The following is a 22,187-nucleotide window of genomic DNA, read 5'->3' on the forward strand; positions in this document are numbered from 1 at the left end:
TGAGCCGATCCAAAGCCAGGAGCTTTTTCCCTGTCTCCCATGCTAGTGCAGGGTCCCAAGGCTTTGGGCCATCCTCTACTACTCTCCCAGGCCACAAGCAGGGAGCTGGGTGGGAAGTGGGGCAGCTGGAACACAAACCAGCATCCACATGGGACCTCAGAGCATGCAAAGTCAGTTTTCAGGACTCTAATGTAACACACACCAAAGTTGGAATCTGGTACAACTTTAGTCCTACCTTTCCCAGTCCCAGAGGCTGTTAACAGTTCTTGAATAGTCATACTACTTTACTTTGGAAGAAAATACTTCCAATTGAACATGCTTAAAGAAATTCTAGACAGTTACCTCTGCCAAAGCATCACTTTGCTGTGTCAACTACCTGATGTGTCACACAGTGTACATCAGTCTAACGTCAGTGTGAATACACATCAACCAGGTACTAGTTCTCTAAAGTAGTTCTTTTGCAGATACCAAAACACCATAGTCCTGGGCCAGAAGACAAGGAGATTTGTGTACTGCCACAGGTTCCTAGACTAGCTCTCTCTTGTGAGCAGTATCCTGTGTTCGATGAATAATTCCAAATGACCCTCAACTGGAAAAAGTACTGGAGAAACTACTAAGAAGACAAGCAAAGAGAACAAGGGAGCTAGGAGATATGCAATGTCTGGCTAAGCCCTGAGGGGTGCCCCAGGTCAGACGCACAGTCACCTTATACTACGTGATGCCACCAACTGATAGTATGGGTTGGCGCCAGCAGAGGAACAGGTGTGACAGCGTCACAGAGAATTCCCAAGGACACCACATGGGCCTTGCTTGGTAGAGTCAGAGTGTGAGATGTGGGGCCTGATCTGTCTGATTCCGAGCTAAGGAAATGAAGAGTAGTGGGGAGTTGTCCTGTTTTCTTATTTCTCATCGATCTGGGTGTATGATTGGAGGAAAGCCAGCTTTTAGGTGAACACGGTAATGTTTTGTGATAGCGACTCTGAACAGGAAGGAACAAAAGGATAAGGAGTAAGCTTGCCTGAAACTATGCACTCCCACAGCCAAAAAGAGCTTGGTACCGATGGTCAACTCTCATCCGAGAGATCCACTCCTTTCCTGTTTCACAGACGTGTACTCCAGCGCACCACATTACACCACTCCCAGCAACAGGAGTTGTGAAGAGGCACACTGAATGGCACATTTACCATTTATTACCAAAGGTGACGACTGCCAACGTGATCATGTGCTTAACAAGGGGCTCAGCCAGGTGCTTGCTGTGGGGTCCGTCAATCTCACAAGGCCTTTATGGTCAGCAAGGGGCCCCCACTTCTTCCAGGCTCTCGGACAGGCACCAGCATCACAAAAGTCACCCAAGAAGTCCATCCACGCTTGAGTTTGGATGTTTGGCTAGTTGACGCAGTTCTTTGTGATTCTTTTACTCCTGTCCACCTGCCGGATGCTGTCTGTAACGTTGATGGTGACTTCTTTTGCAGACATTCGCTTGGTATCTCGTTTAGCCTGTTCAAAAGTTTAAAACACTGAATTGAGTGACTTGGAACCATCCAGAGCCTTTGAACTTGCATTTATTCCTTGAGATTCTTACACACACACACACACACACACACACACACACACACACACACGCAGAAAGAGGGAGCCATAGAAGACATGCACATCATTACTGCAGAAGTTTTCCTGTTGGAGCCTCAGTACCAACCGAGCTGGGCAGGCAGAAGACATGCTTGGGAAAACCTCGTGGAATGAGTTAGCAAACATCAAGGGGAACGGGAAAACCTTCACAATGGGCTTGTAGCAGAGTGGGTAAGTAGTCAAGCTTTGGAGTCAGGCAGACTTGGGTTCAAACATAATTTCTCCATGAGTACGTATTTTCTAGCTTCTCTAACCTTTCGGTCCCTCATCTACAAAATGGAGAGCACAATATTATCTACCAGATAAAGTTTTTGTAACAAAGAAGGTAATGAATATAAGATACTTGGCATGATGTTTGTCACTAAATACAAATAAGAAAAAAATTAGAGTTTTAAAAGTGTGATAGATGGGGGCCAGTGTGATAGCACATCAGGCTGACGAGCATCTTACATAGGGATGGTTCAAGTCCCAGCTACTTCACTTCCAATCCAGCTCTCTGTTTATGGACTGGGAAAGTAGTGCAGCTCAGATCCTTGGGCCCCTGCACCCATGTGGGAGACCCATAAGAAGCTCCTGGCTCCTGCCTTTGGACTGGCCCCGCTCTGGCTGTTACAGCCATTTGGGGAATGAGCCAGCAGATGGGAGATCTCTCTCTGTCTCGTCTCTCCTCCCTCTGTAAAATCTCCCTTTCAACTAAAAATATATAAATCTTTTAAAAAAAAGGGGGGGGGGTGGAATTTTGGCACAGTTGTTAATTGCTTAGGACACCTGGGCCCCATACCAGAATGCCTGGCTTTGAGTTCTGACTCCACTCTTAATTCCAGCTTCTTGCTGGTGCTCACCCTGGAAGGCAGCAGGATTGGCTCAATACTTAAGTCTCTGAAAACCACATGGGAAACCTGGATGGAGTTAAGAGCTTCCAACTTTTTTTTTTTAAAGATTTATTCATTTTATTACAGCCAGATATACACAGAGGAGGAGAGACAGAGAGGAAGATTTTCCGTCCGATGATTCACTCCCCAAGTGAGCCGCAACGGGCCGGTACGCGCCAATCCAAAGCCGGGAACCTGGAACCTCTTCCGGGTCTCTCACGCGGGTGCAGGGTCCCAATGCATTGGGCCGTCCTCAACTGCCTTCCCAGGCCACAAGCAGGGAGCTGGATGGGAAGTGGAGCGGCCGGGATTAGAACCGGCACCCATATGGGATCCCGGGGCTTTCAAGGAGAGGACTTTAGCCGCTAGGCCACGCCGCCGGGCCCCAAGAGCTTCCAACTTTGGACCAGTTCAGTCCTCGTTGCTGTGGGCATTCAGACCTCTCCTTTTTGTGTGTGTTTCTAATAAATAGCAATAAGAAAAATTTAAATTACAAATTCAAAATAAAGGCCAACGGAAAAAGTCCGGGATTAAGATGAAATTCTAAAGCACCATCTAAAATTTAGATGCTCCAGCAAAACATACCTAGTACCCCATCCAATATTCCCAAAGAGAAAGTAACTTCAGCTGGGTTGGGGCTGTTGCACCTCAGCCTCCATGCTTACAACAAGCATGGGGGAAGTTTCTGCCACTGAGTGGGAACAGTGATGTGCTGCCCAGGTCTTGTTCCAGGAAAGACCTACTGCCTGTCTGCAGGGAGCATGTCTGCAAAAAGTCTTTACAAGTGACTTCACCTGCAGTGAGTCACCTCACTCAAGGTTGTGCCCTTTAGAGGGGACTCCATGTTGGAGTGAATGGAGGAGTGGAAAGGGCTGGCTATTTGGGACAGCATGTTCTGCCCGTGAGTCACTTAGTTCTAAGGTACTCCCCAGGGCACAGTGAGCTGCTATCATCCTGCACTGTGGATATCTGCTTCTCCCTCAGGCCACCCCGCCTCCTTCTCTCCCTTCCCCATGTGTGCACCTCAAGTGCACTTCTTAATGGACATCCTGTTTAATGATATCCCAAGAGCTGCTTCCTAGAAAACACAATCTCTGGGTCTGTGGGAGCCTCTCACTGGGTATGAGCAGCTCCCTGCTCTGGGTGTGAGTCCAGTACCAATAGATGCATGTGTTTCATACAACATGGCCCTGTACCCAAGCCAACTGTGTCATCTGTACTGCATCCAGAGAAATGGTGGATTCTGTCCCACTGGCTGTCTTTCTTAGCAAGTGATATGTAGGTTTCTAACAAGTCAACATTTAGCAATGCTAAGTACTGGAGCAGCCACTGGTGTTGCCCAGTCTCCAGTTTGCCTTTATGTGGCTGTGCATCTGTCCTCCCCAGCTGCTGGAAGTGCTGTCAGCTGGCTACTTACAGCATTGCCCTCCTGAGAGTTGGCCACATCTGACTGTACCCAGCACACCCCCACACACTAGAATGCCAAAGAAGTTAAGCTCCAACTCCTCTAAAAGGTCTAGAGCCAGGAACTTCCTTTGGATCTCCCATGTGGATGCAGGGACCCAAGAACTTGAGCCATCCTTTGCTGCTTTCCCAGGTCATAAGCAGGGAGCTGGACTTGAAGTGGAGCAGCCAGAACTAGAACTGGCACCAATATGGGATGCTGAGGCTAGCAGGTGGAGGAGTAGCCTGTTAAGCCACCAGGCTGATCCCAAGAACAATTTCATTTCTCTGTGTTTAGCCATATCCATTCCTTTCCTTTTATGCTCCCAGTGCCCAGCACAGTCTTCAGAGACAGGAAGCTCTGAATTTAACTTTGGTTGAATGAGTGAGCAAACTCAGAGCCTTAGGCCAACATCCTCTTACTCTGACAACTGGTCGTGCACAGTGACTAGGGTTCAGTTGTACTGTTAGGTTGTCAGAGTCTGAACCAGCATCAGAGTGAGCAGAAATTTGTGTGGGTTTATTTTTACCCCAAAGCAGACAACTCATAAAGTGACAAAACAATTGACAAATTGAACATCTCTTGGTATTTACCTGTAACTCCTCCTGTTGCACACACACACAAATATACAAATACACACAGCAAAGAGAAAGGCAGCAATTCTCTCCTAAAGAAATGTGTGTTGATTAGGAGATCAACCCCATCTGACTTCCAATTCGGGTGCTGTTACAGAAAAGCTGTGGAAACTGGGACATGGAATACAGACACAGAAGCTGTTTTTGAAATGAGCCAAGTTGAATGGCAGCATTTCTTTCAAACTCGTGGGAAGTGAGAGTTTTCCAGAATGGAAATGTAAACTTTCTGAACTCTGAAAGTGTTTTCCTTAGAAGAGGTTATTGGCAAGATTTCACAAAAGGTTATTAAAGTTTACCCACAGAAAATGCTTTTCTCTCTAGTCCTGCCTGCATTTCCAGGCTCAAAAGAAGAAAATCTAAGTAAAAGTCCAGTAGTTCAGCAATTCTTCATTTCTGAGCCTAAGTCAAAAGTTACAAAAGAGCCATTTTTAGAGGAACCTCAAAATGACTGATTGTAACTGTACTTACAATGGGAAAACTTTAAAATTTTGTTTACTATTTGAGGGAGGGGGAGGGAAGAGGAAGGGAGTGACAGGAAAAGGGAGAGAGAGAACACACAGGAGAGCATTGTGTTCTATAGGTTCAGTCCCCAAACAGCTAAAACAGACCAAAGACAACAGCGGGTCTCCCATGTGACTGTTGAGAACTAAGTGACTCCTGGGATCTACATTGACAGGAAGCTGGAGTTAGGAGCCCAAACCAAGAATTGAACACAGAGGGGCAGCGCTGTGGTGCAGCAGGTAAAGCTGGCCGCAGCACTGGCACACCATTTGGGTGCTGGTTCAAGTCCCAGCTGTCCCACTTCTGAGCAGGCTCACTCCTAATGTGCGAAACCTGGAAAAAACTCCTAGCTCGAAGATTCTGACCCAGCTCTGTTGTGGCCTTTTGTGGGAGTTAACCAGTGAATGGAAGATTCTCTCTCTCTCTGTCTGTCTCTGTCTCTCTAACCCTGCCTTTCAAATACATAAATAAACAACTATTTTAAAACACACACACACACTAGAGCACAGGCACATTCATATGAGAGGCAGGCTAAATGCCTAGTCCAAGGCGGGCAAGTCCTTAACTGTCATCACAAACGTGCAGGAAGGAAATGCTTTGAGCACAGTTCTGGGACCACAGAGACCAGGATTGAGCACCTTGCTTTGCCACCCATGGGCTATAATAAGCTCTGCCTGCTAGATTCAGTTCCTGACCTTGGAAAATGGGGAAATAGTATTGTTTCTTAAGTTCTTTGAGAATTGAGTGCATTGCTTAACATCGGTAAGCTGGTGAACATCTCTCTGTTCACTGCAGACAAATCTATTTTCAAACTAAAAGTCCCACATACCCAAAAGCTCCTCAGGCCCTAGCAAAACAGGAAGATTACTCAGCCCTATTATAGCCATTAAACATCTATTTCATTTGTGAAATGGCAGTTGTCAGTCAAACATTTCAAATGGGAAACCTTACTTTCCTAAAACTATTGCTATGACCTGTAAATAGCAGACCGGGCAATAAAAATCACAGACATCTGATGGTATGCTTTTGCCTGAAGAGTACACCGGAGTCCTCTATTCCTGTCACAGGCCCAGAAACTTCCAAGCCAAACACTATGGCTCTGTATCACGTTCAGCAAATGAAACCAAGGGAACGACAGCATGTTTTCTAGGAAATGTTTTAGGAGAGGGAAACTTCTGAGTCTGGAGCATCAACTGAAAAAGACCCGTCTTTTGTCCTTTGCCCAGCTGTGAGGCCACACAGCAGGCCAGTAGTGGCTGCAGGCCCCTTACAACTTGGAAACATTCTATATGCTAATGAGAGGTGGGGGTGGGTTGGGGAGAAGGAGATCAGAAAGACAACTACAATGTCAGGTATTTTCTCCAGAAATTTTGAGAAGTCCGTCGCTTTGCCCAAAGAGCTTTTTAGACACAAAAGACAATTGTACTATTTCATCCCTTCTGACACTTCATACCATGTAGGTATTTCCTCCCCCGGGATTTGGTTTCAGCCAACCAAAGCTTTTTCTTTATCATCCCTCCCTCTTTCTTAATAACAGGAAAAGAGAATGTATCCCTATGGTAATTACTGGCTTAAAGACAAAACACAACTCGGGTTCCCAACGCCATGATGAGAGAAAGCCATGGGCTGCTTCTTTGCGGATGTCTGCTGCTAATTTAACCTTTCCTCTACTGCCAGTACTCTTGTTTTATAGCCGCTAACCACTTTGCTTGCTCCCACGTCGTTTTGTTACAGCTGTTCTATTCTTCCCTTGCCTCCTGTTAATTTCTGCAGGTTTAGTGCCCTGTGAATTGTAGATTGGAGTCCTCGTGATAGTGCCTCTTTAATTAGAAGTAATTTATTGGCTGTCATCTCTCAAGGAGAACCAGATTGGCTGTGATAGCTTCTTGGCAGTCTCCAACCAGATGGACTTGTTTCCCTTGGGTGCTCAGATGCCAACACGATTTAGTTCATTCCCTGCGGAGGTGGGGACAGCTTGGCTCCTCCCAGGGGACCAGGACTGAGATAGGACTGTAGCTAAATGTGCTTACTTTCTCTCCAGATGGAAATGAGAAATGTTTTTGGCACTGCTTGGACTCTAAGAATATATCTGTACTCAACCTGGGATGATGCAAACCTTCTCAAAGTTTTTCACAGACAACCAAGAAAAACCAGGATGACTAGGTTCATGGATCTCAGACACCATTTTTTTTTTGCATAACTATTACTTTACAACTGTAAAAGCAACATCTAATCACAACCAACAGACGCAAGCTAGTGGAGGTGAACACACTGACAGTATCATTTGGCTCCTCACTCTGGGTCTTCCCTAGCAACAACCACAGCTAATAATTTTCTAGCACAGCACAGCACAGCACAGCACAGCACAGCACAGCACAGCAGTAACTTTCTAAGTACATATAAGCTTCGGATGCTGCTATTCGTTGTTTTTCTCTCTTCCTATACTCTTTTCTTCCTTTCTGGCTTGTAGCCACAATTAAAATTATGTATTTTCTTTCCTGTTTATTTCTTTTCTTCTTTCTCAGCAGATTATAAACTTCAGGAAGGTAGGGAAAGTCTGTTTAGTTCACAATGGTAACCTTATAATCTTAGTGCCTGTTACATGTTAGACAGACAATTAACACCTTCATTAAGAATACACACATGAAAGTAACTCTTCAGAGAGAAAGAAGGCTAGAGAAAAATCCCTGGGAACAGAGTCTGTTTGCATTTTCCTGCCAGAATGTTCTACGACTGTCCTATGGGATTTCAATTATGTGCATAATCAATTGTTCCTTGCACCACCCCTGGGAGACAGGTGGGAATGTTACTGTATTCACTTTCCCACTGAGGCAACTGAAGTCACTCAGGCTAATGAGATTTGCCCAAGGCCAATGTCAATATAGGTGCTGAGTCAAGCTGAAGACGGTGGCCCCAGGTCCCATATCCAGTCTCTCATAATCGGGTTCTTTCCCATTATGCTTCAGGTGTCAGGAAGGATGAACACGGGGTCTAGAGGCAGACAGACCTGGGTTTGAATTCCAACACAGCCCAATCACTACTCCTTGGAACATGCTATCCAATACTGACTTTCTAAGCTTCTGCTTCCCCACGTGGGGCATGACACTACTCATCCTTCAGGGTTGTGAGAGCTATAGTGTGTCTGGTACAGAACAGGTCTTCCAAAATATTAGTTTTCTCCATCTCTCCTTCCCAAAATATTAAAGACTAGAGCTTTGTCAATTGCAACTTAAGACCTCTGGATTCTTTTTAGAAGTGTCTCTTTCAAAAGGAGCTAGATAGGGCCCGGCGGTGTGGCCTAGTGGCTAAAGTCCTCGCCTTGAAAGCCCTGGGATCCCATATGGGTGCCGGTTCTAATCCCGGCAGCTCCACTTCCCATCCAGCTCCCTGCTTGTGGCCTGGGAAAGCAGTTGAGGACGGCCCAAAGCTTTGGGACCCTGCACCGCGTGGGAGACCCGGAAGAGGTTCCTGGTCCCGGCTTTGGATTGGCGCGTACCGGCCCGTTGCGGCACACTTGGGGAGTGAAACATCGGACGGAAGATCTTCCTCTCTGTCTCTCCTCCTCTCTGTATATCTGGTTTTCCAATAATAACAAAATCTTAAAAAAAAAAGGAGCTATATAATAACAAGTGTCTAGTGGTTCCCAGATTCTATTAATTTATTTGCTGCTGCTTCATGAATTTTTATGGCATTAATGCAAGGTCAGTCAGGGAAGTTCTGATCTCAACAGCTCCGTCAAGGGGGCCAGCTGGATCTCAGAAGGCAAGGATCAGAGCATCCTTCACACAAAACTATCATGAATTCCCCAAGCCTGCAGCAAAACCTGTGTGGACCATGGTGCATGCCCAGCTCTCACTCAGACTGGCTCAGCCTAAGGGTTTTCATTGAGTGCCAAAATGAGCTATTGCTTTCCAATTTGAACCTCAGATAGAGGGAAGATCAAACACAGGGAAGGCAGCAGAACCTGCTTTAGAAAAGAAGCGAGGCTACTTCAGAGTAGTCATCAAGTGACGGCGGGTGAGTGCAGCAGGGATGGGTGGGGTAGAACCCATGGGAAACCTTCTCTAATCTGAGTTACAAGGCTGTCTCACTCAATCAGCATGTAGTCACTGAGCATCTATCTACTTGTGCAAAACCCTCAAGTAGCTCAGGGAGTCTGGACAAGAATGTAAAGATAAAATAAGATCTGTGTCTGGACAGCCTTCTGCTTGAACTGGTTGTACTGCAGATCCTAGATGAACACTGAGTCTTAGAAGCCTCTACAAAGGGAGACTCCAATACTAAGGAATGCATCCCCAGAGTACGAATCCCTTCCTTTCTCTCAGGTGTGTACCCAAAAGTGCCCTGACAACTTGCCCTTTCTTTGGCTTTCTGCAATGGTTCCTTTGGTTCTCTCCATCCCTTTAATATCCTACTTTTGTTTTTCCAGCAGAGATCTCTATTTACTTCCCAAGCTTATCCCTGACATATCTCACATTCCTGTTGTCCAGGAAAAATTCTGGGGGACTCAAGTCTTCCTTTTTCCCGATACAGTCTCTTTGGGGTTTCATTGTTCCTTCTTGGATTATTGACTAGACACTGGGAGTTGGGGCAGGGTGAGGGAGGGGGTGCGGCAGAAGAGGCAAGTTCCTCTGCCAAGCCTCAGTCCAGGCATCAGGAAATTCCCCTAGCATGGGCTGCTTTCTTGGCCAAGGACAGTAAAAGCACTGGGAAACAGGCAGCTGCTGGAAACCTGAAGGTATCTTGGAAGGCCAGCTACATGTTCAAAGTCTGCAAAGGGCTGTATCCACATACATATTGCTTCTGCAACTGAAGCCTTAGCAGATGGTTTGTATTGTGTGTGTGTCGGGGGGTGGTAGTGTGCAGTGAGAGGGAGGTTGCACCAAGGTTTCAGGGGGATGGTGTGACAAAGATGGCTTAAGATGTTAGGGAGTTAGTATTTGGAAGCAGCCCACAGCACAACTCATGAGCACAGGAAGACAAGAGGCTACAGGACAGTCACTTGTGCTGTTGGTAGGAGCTGGAGACACAGCCCAGGATGTGTCTGACCCTGCAGGGTCAAAAAGGTATCAAGGACAGAGGACACTGAGGTGCCACCAGGAAAGAGCTCCTCATTGAGACTGTTCCAAGTTCAAAGCTCCTTTGTGTCACAGTTCACCTTGCCAGTCAGCACCAATGAACACTAAGGCAAAAGGCAGGGGCTGCAGGGAATTGGGGGGTGAGAAGGAGGTGTCGTTTGTTTGAGAGGAGACGTGGGGAGAAAGGTCTCGGGATGTGGGATACTCTGACTCATGGTCATTAGCAATGTGAGCTGCTCCCATAACCTTTAGGCAGCGACTTGAACCACGGGGGTAGCATCGGTGGTCCACAGAGCAGTTGTCGCCATCAGCATCCTTCACAGCATCATTCACAGTCTATAGTGGCTTCATTTATTTATTCTCTGCCAAATGACACCATATCCTCATCCCATGGCCGTTGCTTCAGAGCAGACACCATGCCTGCCGTGGTCACACCTGGATGGCTGGCACTGACTGGAACATTGCCTGGCATCTGGACAGCCCTCTTAATGAATGAATCTTAAGAGCAGTTACAGGAATAGAGCGGGATCTCTTCCAGGTCTAACCAGTATTGCTTTAACACACAAATGTATTTTGGAAATCAGAGTGGGAAAACAGCCGTGGCCTTATGGAGGAGGATGGGTGCTTCATAAAAGGGGTTTTCTGGAAAAGGAAAGGTTTTAAAACCAACCACAACAACAACAAAAAAAATCAGCCTGGCAGCCTGGTGACACTGTGAAATATGAATACACATGATCCTTGATTCAGGACAGAGTCTTGCCTTGCCCAGATAGCCCATTGTAAAGTGAAACTTATAGATCAAAAGTGTACTTAATACACACCTAACCTATGAGCATGCGAGCTTAGCAGCCTAGTCTATGGTATGGAAATGGTAGCTTTCCCTTTCAATCCTGAGGCTGCCCAGGCCTGCTGCCACTTCTCAGAGTCACGAGAGAAGAGCCTACCATATACCATTAGCCAGGGCAAACCCCAAATCCAAAGTTTGAAATTGCTTCTATTGAATACATATTGCTTTCAACACCCTCAAAAGTCCACAAAACCAAAGCTGGGCCAGACTAAAGTTAGAAGCTTAGAACTCAATCCAGGTCTCCCCCATGGGTAGTAGGACCCCAGGTACCTGGGCCAGCACCTGCTGCCTCAGAAGGTGTTTATCAACAGGAAGCTGGAAGCGGAAGCAAAATCAGGTTTCAAACCCAAGCACTTTGATACAGCATGTGGGTATCCCAAATGGCATCTTTTCCATGGTGCCAAATGCCCACCAGTGATTTTTAAATTCTTGTATTCTAACCACAGAGCACATCCTCTGCTGACTGGAATATAAAGTGGTACCATCACTTTAGAAAGTTCTTGGTCAATATCCATTAAAATCAAATACACCCCTATCCTGAGACCTGGCAATTCCACTCCTAGTTATATACCCCCCCAAAAAAGTGGATGCCCACCAAAAGGTATGATGCAAATGTTAATTGCTCAGTTGTGCACAATGGCCCCAAACTGGAAAGGATTTAAAATATCCATCAAGTAGAATGACAGATAGTGCACTATACATGACTATGAAAGCAAAGTATTTCAGCTCACAACATGGATGATTTGCACAAGGATTATGTTAAGCAAAAGAAGCCAGACACAAAATATGCACTTAAGCAAACACACTTTCTGTAGAAGGTCAATAGCAAAGTCCTATTCCTGCTGATTCAGCAAAATGCCCTGCAGCAACCTCCACCCCCACTCTCTGGTTCCTGGTAGATTCTGCTGTTCAACCTTACCTCTCCAGTCCGAAGGCCATTCTGCTTCTGGGACGGAGGGCCTGAGCCAAGGCTCTGGGGATTTGGGCACTGGGTCCCACAGCTCATCTTCTTCTCTGGATTGGATATTCCACCTGGTGCTGAAGATCGGGGTACACCATTGGAGGGCAGGCCATCTTCCAGCGCACCTGCAGGAAGGAAGCAGAGGGTGGCACTGGAGCCTTGCACTTGGTGCTTATTGCAAACAATTCCAGGATTGTGGAGGAAAAGACAGAGAAATTCAGCATCACCAGAAACCCCACCGCACAGAGCTCTCCATTTCTACTAGAACCTGTGTGCTTTTTCATAAACATGAAGTTGTTTTTAAAGATTTATTTATTTTATTATAAAGTCAGATATACAGAGAGGAGGAGAGAGAGAGAAAGATCTTCCGTCCAATGATTCACTCCCCAAGTGAGCCGCAACGGGCCGATGCGCGCCGATCCAATGCCGGGAACCAGGAACCTCTTCCGGGTCTCCCACACGGGTGCAGGGTCCCAAAGCTTTGGGCCGTCCTCGACTGCTTTCCCAGGGCACAAGCAGGGAGCTGGATGGGAAGTGGAGCTGCCGGGATTAGAACCGGTGCCCATATGGGATCCTGGGACATTCAAGGCGAGGACTTTAGCCACTAGGCCACACCGCCGGGCCCATATAAACATGAAATTTTAAAAATAATTTTGGAACCTGACATGTTTACTTAATCATACATGGAGTGTATGTCTGTGCCATCAAATGTTCCACCATGCTACTTTCTACACATGTTTGTCAGTATGTGGATGCATCCCATTGACCTAAGATATCCTTTGGTTGGATATCTGTCTGCACCTGTTCATAGTGAAATAGCATGCAGTGAAAGCTTAATTCTTAATTACTTCCTTGGGACAAATTCCTAGAAGTGAAGTTGCTGGCGGGAAGGTTATGGAGAGATTTTTGCATAGTTGCACCTCAAAGCGTAGGACTGCCTGTGTTTCCCCTGTAACAAACACTAAGAAATGATAGAGAAAAGTTTCTATTAACCAGTCATGCTGAAAAGCGACAGGAGGGCTGCACTACACTGAGGAATTCACAGGGATGACAAGTATCTAACTGGAAGGAGGAAATGCAGCCCACGAAGCACAAGCAAGGGTGCCGAGTGGGAAGCAGGAAGCCGACAGAGGCCCTGCAGCTGCCACAGGGAGGTCAGAAGTGCCAGGTGTCGCTGCCATTCTACTCTCCACATGCTGGAGACCAGACTGCAATGACAGAAAGGTCTGTTAGGGAACTGGCTCAGAGAGGGGTGGTGCACTTAAGGGCATGGGACATCAGAGAGAAAGAGAAACCCCAGGGAAGAAGACCATGCAGAGAACTAGGCCAAGAGCTTCCTCCCCCTCTCTGCCCTTGCATGGGCTCTTCAAGAGCTGCAGCTGACAATTCCAGCAGGAAGCTTCGGATCTGAAACCTGGCAGAAAAAGCAGGATATGCAAGAGTTGGGCAGGTGCAACACTAACAGAGGGATACATTGAACTGCAGAAGGTGGACATGCCGAAAGGAAAGGTAGCTAATAAGAAAAGAAAAAAAAATTAAAATAAGCATGATAGATCAAAAAATAAAGATTTATTTAGAGACATATAGGAATTAATCCTGACTATTAAGATGTAAGGAGAAAACAACAGAAAAGCTATGTAGCAAGGTGGTTAAATAGCAGTTGAGTGAGCTGGAGAGGGGAATTAAGGAATTCTCCTGGATGACAGCTCCAAGGAGCAGTGGGATAATGAATAACACAGTAGGAAACTCACATGATAGAAGCCCAGCAACCTTGATATAATAGGAGTTTTAGGAAGCAAGGGTAGAAAAAGAAGATTGAGGGGGGCAAAGAGTAGCAGAAGTAGTAGGTCAGGAATTCTCAGAACTGAGGAGAGACGAGAAACACCAGTCTAAAATCCCTGTGAGGCCCTTGACAAGATAAAAAAAAAATGGAAACCAAAATGCACAGTGCTTGGCGACATTTCAGAATATCAGCAATAATAGGAGCATCCCCAGAATGAGGAAACACCCAGAATGAGAATGATGCCAGTCTCTCATCAGCAACCCATAGAACCACATCACCATGACTTCAAAGGCCTCTTAATCTTGCAATGTATTACCAGATTCACCTCCATGAATCTTTCTCCCTGTTGTCTTTTGGCCAACAGAACAGGAAGGAGTAATACTCCCCAAATCCTCACTAATGGGGAGTATTCTCTTTTTCTGTTTTTCATCTTTGCTGATTTAATAAACAAAATAAAGAATCTCATTGCTTGAGTTTATGCCTTTTGATTTAGTACAGATATTATATTACTAACTGCTTATTAAATAATGGTATAGCTTTTTAAATAATTATCAAATCAGCTACCTTTCCTTTTGGGTCTTTGCCTTGGTTTGCTTTTAATCAGACTTAAAACAAAGCAGATCCTCTCCTTGGGCACTGAGCAATGATCTGCCATGAGGCAGGTATCAGAGATCCGGTGTACTTAATACTCCAAGGGCGGGGAGAAGGATTGGCTGAGCAGGGCTGATAAGGCTGCAGTTCCCACGCAGTTGCGACAGCAGGAGTCCACAGGACACACATATTTCTGTGTCACTTGCTCTGCCATATGCTAAAAGGTTATAAAATCTAGAAATCTAAGTTTAGGGGCTGGCATTGTGGTATAGCACATTAAGCTACTACCTGCAATGCTGGCATCCCATATGGATGCCAGTTCAAGTTCCACCTGCTCCAAATCCAGCACCCTGCTAATGCTCCTGGGAAAACAGAGGAAGGCAGTCCAAGTTCTTGGGTCCCTGTACCCAAGTAGGAAACCAGGAAGAAGTTCTGGGCTCCTGACTTCACCCTGGCATAGCTCTGATGTTGGAAGTGAACCAGTGGATGGAAAATCTTTCTCTCTCTCTCTCGCTCCTTCACCTTTCAAGTAATAATAATAATAAAAACTTAAAGAAATTAAAACTTAATACATTGAAAGTCACAATAGAAAATACCTGGTCCACAGCTTCTTAACTAGCAGGTCCCCACCTATTCCAGATGCCAGAGAAGTGGATGCCTTCTCTTCTTATCCTTTGTGGTCTCCTTCCTCCACCAGCCACAGTCTACCTCCCCTTTTCTTCCCATCTCCTTTCTACCTAGTTCCAAAAGAGGTCAGCATTGCACAGGCATGAGTACCCCAGCACAAGGGTCAAATATCTAACCCCCTCTTCCCTGCAAGTAATTGCTTCTTGGCCATCTCCTGGGCCTAAGGGAGTGCACACTTGCAGTATGGATCAGATGAACCCCATAAAGACTCTGGAAGCAGGCTTGAAGTGATCTGGACTAGATTCTAGGGTCCCAGCAGCTACAAAAGAGCTTACTGTTATTAATCAGCTGTGGAATAAGTGTAAAAACTGTGTGCAAGCATTCAGAAATGTCTGTGCAACTTGACATTGCTGAACATCCAAACTTGAACTTGTTTGAACAAGGTAGAGGTTATCTCGGGTGCTATCAAATTGATGTGATATGACATAAGTGATATGTACAGTAGAGTTACACATTTGTCTGTTCTGGATTTCAGGAAGGCAGTTGGAGGGGAAGCAACCAGTCCTAAAGGAGGGTTAGGAAATTTGGTAGGGATACCAACGGTCCCTGGGTAACTTGTCTGTGGGGGAAGGGTGTAGCTAATCAGGTGAGAAGGGCAGTTGTTCCTCTTAGCTAAGCCAATGGTGGAACTGCCTTCAGTACTTGGAGCTGGTGAGTGGGACTCAAGGCTGGCCAGTGCTGCCTTTGCCATTCACTACAGTGTACCAGACTTGGGTTGAACATGGTTGAGAGGCCCCCACCACTATTGTTTGGATGTTGAAGGTTCACTAAAGGCCCAGATGCTAGAATGTTGGTCTCCAGGCGGCACTGTTTGGAGCACGTAGAACACTTAGGAGGTGGCCCCTGGTGCAGGGTCCTTAGGCCATCAGTTGTGTAGCCTTGGAAGGTGGTTCTCATGTGACCTCCTGTTGCCAAAGTCCAAATTTGGGCCCCTCTAATCTCTCTCTTCTTCTTGGCTCAGTATGTGATCTTTTCTCTCCACTAGCTCTGTTACCTGCCACAGACACCTGGACTTTTAACTTCCCAAACTGTAAGCTGAACAAACTCCTCTTTTCTTGGTAAGTAGCTTGCCTCCAGGTTTTTGAGGCAGTGATAAAAAACTAGGGAGTGTGCCTACTGAGTCAACCATTAAATGCACCCAGATCATTCTGGATATTCTCAAACCTCTCTTTGTCCAGAGAGACAAAGGTTGATCACTGAGACCACTTTAGATCCTCAGCAGCCCAGAGACAGACAGCACCAGATGACATGGGATTAGGAAATGCCACTAACTAGTCTCTCCACAACGCCCTCACCTTCCCTCAGTGTGCAGCCTCAAAAATCTTTCTCCTTTGCTCTGTAATGTCCCTAAACCTATACTGTCCCTTGTGAAAGATGCTGTATGAGTTGGAGTTCTCAGCCCCATCGTTGAGATTTACTTGTTCTCTGGGGATCTCCAATTCTGTGTGAAATATACATATCTGTTTATTTCTCTCTTATTTTGTCTTTCCTTATAGGGAGTCCATCCCAGCTGGGAATTAAGGATGCAGGGAAAGATTAATTAGTGCCTGCCCAGACCCTGCCACTCTGCTCTCACTTTTCCCCCAATTGCAGCAGTTGCTGGCTTCTAATGACTCACCCAGCCCCCTTCTCCTGATGCTGGCCACTTGTATCAGCATCAGCCCATGGCCAATGGCAATGATCAGCAGAAAGTGCATGTCTCTGTGTGTGTGTGTGTGTGTGTGTGTGTGTGTGTAGGAGGGATATTACAGGGTTAATAGTCTTATGCCTCTGAGCATCCCCTGTTCCTTAATTCTAAAGCGCCCCATGGGATCAGGCTGAGACTTTGATTAACCCTGAAGCCTTGTCACTGGTCAGTTCCTGCTCCCAACCCTTCCTGCTTCCTTTGCACTCTTCCTTACATGGGTCTCCTGCCAGGAATCACTGGTGCCAATTCCCATCTCGGGTTCTGCTTCTAGTAGAATGGACTCAAGACAGAATCTGCACCCTGCTTGCTGGATTTCTTCTGCCCCTCCAGACTTCTCTCCCTGTTCTATCTCCCAGGAGACTGACCAGGCTGCGCATGTCAAAAAGCTGTTTTCCCAGGAGTTTCTAGCTGGATTGGCCAATTGGAGACGCTAGTGAGTGAACTGTGTGGTTGAGATGAGGTCTTTATTCCCTTAGCTCCTCCCCTACAAGTTGTCCTCTACACACTTCCACAGCAGAAGAGGCTACAGAACCAAGAAAAACCCAAGGCATTATGCAGCTGTAAGTTCCTTGATGACTCCAGCTTTGGGAAGAAGGGGTGACAGAAGAGAGAAAAGGGATTCATGGAGGCAATTTGGGGGGAGTTCACAGAATTTGTGGGCAGGCTGAGACACAGAGAGAACACCCAGACCTGCAGAATGCTGTTATGAAAGCTGCAGTGTCAGACCCTGGATTCCTACTTGATGTCCACACCCTAGCACATGGTAAACCTGGAAAGTCAGAGCAATTATACTTAATTCCTTCAAGAAATTGAAGTTTAAATCAGGCTCTGTCTGTTTTCAAAGCCGTGATACTAACAAAGATTTCCTTCCAAAAAACACGCAGGTAAACAAGGCTCAAATTTTAGTGAGAACGAGACCACCCAGGATGTTAAAATGTGGATCCCTACACTCACTACTCCAGAACTTCCCATTCAGTGGGGACCCAGGAATAAACACTATAACAAGTTTCCCCACACTGACACTGGGGATGTAGAGGTGTGCCTATAGTATACGAATATAGATATGTACAAACCTATCTCTATCTCCGTCAATCAATCAATCAATCAATCATTTAAATGTCGGGCATAGAGAGCTACATCCATGCTAGTTTTGAGTTGCACACTGAATGCTTGTTATGGTTTGAATGTGTCCTCCAGAGGTTCATGTGCTGAATCCCTGGGAGGTATTGAGAGTAGATTTAATCCAACTATGGTGCTTAGAGGTGGGGCCTTGGGAGGTAAGATTTGATAAGATCATTACACTGGAACCCAGTGATTCAATACTGGTGGCTTCATAAGAAGGAAAAAAAAACCCAGAAGGAATACACACACATACATGCATACACACACATGTGTGTACATGCGTATGCTCCCTGTACCTTGCCATGTGATGGCCTGTGTCACCCTGGGCATCTTATCAACCAAAAAAAGAGTTATAGTTCCTTGATCTTAGACCATGAGCCAAAATAAACCTCTCTTCTTTACAAAGTGATCTGGCCTCAGATAGGTCATTATAATGATAAAAACAGGACTAATACAATATTTATCTATATATTTTCACAGGAAATCCTGGAACAGTATACTAAGAGACATTTGTGTGCCCCTGGAGAATGTCTTTTATTGACACTCCTCACAAAACTTTCTTTGCATCCCAATGAAAAGCCAAATCATGGACTGCCTGAAAATAGAAAGGAAGCTCTGTCCAAAGCTTGCTGATGAACTGCAACCACTGACTTCTTGCCAGCACTCCTTGCTAATTTGGAACTGCAACTGGGCAGACGAGCAGAGTACAGACATTAATAATGGCAGCAGGAAGCCGTATGGAGAGCAGACCAAGGGGCAGGTCCTCCTTAACCCAAGCACCTGGCTTTTCTTGGTGAAGGTGACCATGGAGTCTTGGCCAGTCATCAGAAACCACCTCTAGAGCACTCCTCTCAATGACAAGAAACCAACTGGATATTAGCCTTGTATTTGGGGCACATCTTCTAGTCAAGTAAATTCAAATTTTGATTTGCCAAATGCTGTCTGAGTTCAGATCTGATCACATGGTTGATGACAATTCTGTCTGAACTGAAGTATAAATTAAATAAAAGTGATTACTCACCCACTGAGAATTTGTCTCTTCATCTTTTAAAATTCGTCAGCACAGAAAGGTGTCTGTCATTTCTTTAATCATATGAATAATTTGTCTAGCACATACCCTGTAGAATATGAACATGACCTTTGCATGTCTATTTTCAATCATTTTAGAAAATAGGGAGTAACCTTTACATTTATGGTAAATGGGTTTTTAGACAAAATTCAATGAAGAAAGAATAACTTTTCAAAAAATGTTCTGAGAAACCTGAACATGTAAAAGGATGAAGTGGATGCCCTACCTCACACCATGCACAGGAATTACACTGAAAGGTTTGAGTATCTAAATGTAAAGGCTAGAACTAGAAAACACTTAAAACTTGGGTACAAATTTTCATGACTTTGATTAGGCATCCAATGGAGAAATGAACCAAAGTATATACATACAGTGGAATACTATTTGATAATACACAAATTGAAGTACCAATACATGTCTCAATAAATCTTAAAACATCATGCTAAGTCAAAGAAACTAGTTATAGAAGGCCAGATGTCCTAGGGTACCATTTTATTTCTGACATGTTCAGAAACAGATCATTCTCTCTGGATAGAAAAGTAGGTTCCTGGCTACCTAGGGAAATGGTGGGAATGAGAAGTGGTCACTAAGAAACATGGGGTTTCCCTTCAAGGCAATGACAATGTTCCGAGATCGATGGTGGGGACTGACCAGCACAATTCTGAGAATTTTACAAGAAACAATTAATGGTACATATCTGATACTTGTCTGTATGGCATGCTCATTACAATTCAAGAAGGGTTTATTTTAAACATGGTGGGCAACACATTTTGGAATGCAATTTTGACTTAAGAAAATAAGGCTACAGCAGCTTTGGACTTGGGAGAGACTGACTAGTGTGTGCTTGTGCGATTCTTGACAACTGCAGTCACATCAACAAGGAGGCAGCTGTTCCCATGATGGACCACCAGCCTGTCAGCTCTGCTCTTGGCCCAACAAGTTCTTTTTAAAAAGTATTTGTGTCCATTTCAAGTAGAAGGATTCAATCAGTTAAAGTGTTTTAATTTTTCCAATGTTAGGAAAAAATTAAAGCAAACCATCAACTCTCTGGCATTGCTTGGATATTAAACCTATCTCTATGCTACAATTTGGGGATATGAAACATTTACCTACCCAAACCCTTTATTCTTCTAAAATTTAATCGGGAGCTTGTAGCTTATTAAACAATTACTCAAACACAGAGCCATGCAGAATTAAATCATAATGCATAATTGCTTAGCCATTAGAATAGTAAGAGCTGGGATATCTGGCAATATTAAATGTTCAAAGAGCGTTCTCTCCTATACTGCCGGTAGGAATACAAATACAACTATTTGGTCAGGCAATTGGCAGAATCTAATCAAGTTTGAAATGGGCACACCATTATGACTCAGCAATCTCAGTCCTCAGTGTCTGCACAGACTCCTCACCATCACACAGAGAGGCCTGAGAATGTTCTTTATACTGCCAACCTGGGGGAAATGCACTCAGCACACACATTCAGCAGCTGGATAACTACTAAACCAACTACGGCTTGCCTGGTCTACGGAATTCCATAAAACCACTTAAAAATATGCAGTAGACTTAGAAAGATGGAAGCTGATTATATAATGATTATAAACATGTACAGCATAGAGTACAAGCACATAGACAAACGACAGCTTTTATGCTGAAAAAAACATTACATCTTAGGTTGTTATTCTTTTTAAGAAAAGTATATATATACACACACGTGATATATATACACATAAATTCTCTTTATATATATTTATTTATATAGTGTGTATGTGTGTGCACACACCCTGCAAGGCTCTTAGTGGGCTCTCCTGCCCCTTGTGGCCTCATAGCTTCATTCTCTGTCCTCTGCGCTCCAGTCTTACAGGACATCCAAGTCACCCACCGCCACGATCTTCCCGTAAACTGCCAGTTTGAGACCTGGCTGCTCTACTTCTTATCCAGCTCTCTGTTTACAGCCTGGGAAAGCAGCAGAAATGGCTCAAGGCATTGGGCCCTGTACCTTCATGGGAAACCTGGAGGAAGCTCTTGGCTTCTGGCCCCAGAACAGCCTAACTCTAGTCATTGTGGACATTTTGTGAATCAGCAGATGGGAGATTCTCTCTCTCTCTCTCTCTCTCTGCCACTTCCTCTCTTGGTAACCCTGCCTTTCAAATAAAAAATTTAAAATATGAAACTTTAAAATATATACTAAAAATAAAAAATAATCTTAAGTTTCATGCTATATGCGGCATCTACTTCTGCAAGTGTGTAGTATCACTCCCACTTTAGCCCCGAGCATAAGTGGCTCAGAGAGCCCAAGAACAGGCCAGCGGTAGAGCCAGGATGGAAAGCCCAGCTCTGTGTGATTCCAATGATGTCTTGCATCTCACTCCCGTCTACTTAGCAGCATAAGGCCTCACTATTATGGCCTCCATTTCCTTGGCTACAAACTAAGAATTGTGTTATCTACATTGAAGATTGCTGATCAAAGAGGGAAAAAGGTAGATGAGCTGGCACAAAGGGTGAATTTCACAGCTTCACACACTCAGGTACAACAACATGTTGAATTCAGGGCAAAGATGAGGCATTTATTTAGTGAGTGGAAGAATGGAGAAAAGGGGTTGGGACAGGAGAAGACCAGCCTTGCCAAGCTCACCACTCTGCCCCCATCCAGTCAAGGTGTAGCAAGCCCAAAACTGAGACTGGAGACGAAGGAGCTTGAGACGCCAATCAGGAAGTCTGACACTGAACTGAATTGGAGATGCGGCATGACAGTGTAGCCAGCTGTCACATCAACGTGTGTCACATGCAGTTACAGGGCTGAGGGAAACAAATAACAAAGTGGGGCCAATGTTGTGGTGCAGTGGGCTAAGCTGTCACTTGTGTGACACCCACAACTCTTATCAGAGTGCCAGTTCAAGTCTCAGCATCCCTGCTTACACTCCACTCCCTACTAATGCTCCTGGGAAAGCAGCAGAAGACAGCTCAAGTGCTTGGGCCCCTGCTACCTATGTGGGAGACCCGGATGGAGTTCCAGCACCTGGTTTTGGCTTAGCCCAGACCTAGCTATTGCGGACATTTGGAGAGTGGACCCAAAGATGGAAGTGCTCTCTCTCTCTTTCTCTCCCAGCTCCCTTCTTCTTTCTCTCCTTTTCCCCTACCCCACCCATCACTCAAATAAATAAATCTTTAAATAACAGCAATAATAAAGCATCATGTGCCCAAGTACTCTCCCTCTGTGCCTCCTCATCTTTTCCTGAAGAATAGGTCACCGGGCTTGGCTAGCTGCCAGGACTTTGTCATTA

At 45.3% G+C, this 22,187-nt stretch overlaps 1 protein-coding gene across 1 annotated transcript in view; it reads right to left on the reverse strand.

The window, feature by feature from the left end:
- Positions 1-1,168: 1,168 nt before the first annotated feature.
- BAALC (BAALC binder of MAP3K1 and KLF4) overlaps positions 1,169-22,187 on the reverse strand; it is a 45,097-nt gene continuing 24,078 nt past the window's right edge. The window contains exons 2-3 of the mRNA XM_004580658.3: positions 11,926-12,092; positions 1,169-1,497 (exon numbers count right to left, since the gene is read on the reverse strand). Of these exons, the coding sequence (XP_004580715.1) occupies positions 1,387-1,497; positions 11,926-12,092 (278 nt within the window). The 3' untranslated portion in view covers positions 1,169-1,386. The remainder of the gene's footprint in view (positions 1,498-11,925; positions 12,093-22,187) is intronic.

Source organism: Ochotona princeps, chromosome 9, assembly GCF_030435755.1.
Source record: "Ochotona princeps isolate mOchPri1 chromosome 9, mOchPri1.hap1, whole genome shotgun sequence".
Taxonomy (NCBI): Eukaryota; Metazoa; Chordata; class Mammalia; order Lagomorpha; family Ochotonidae; genus Ochotona; species Ochotona princeps.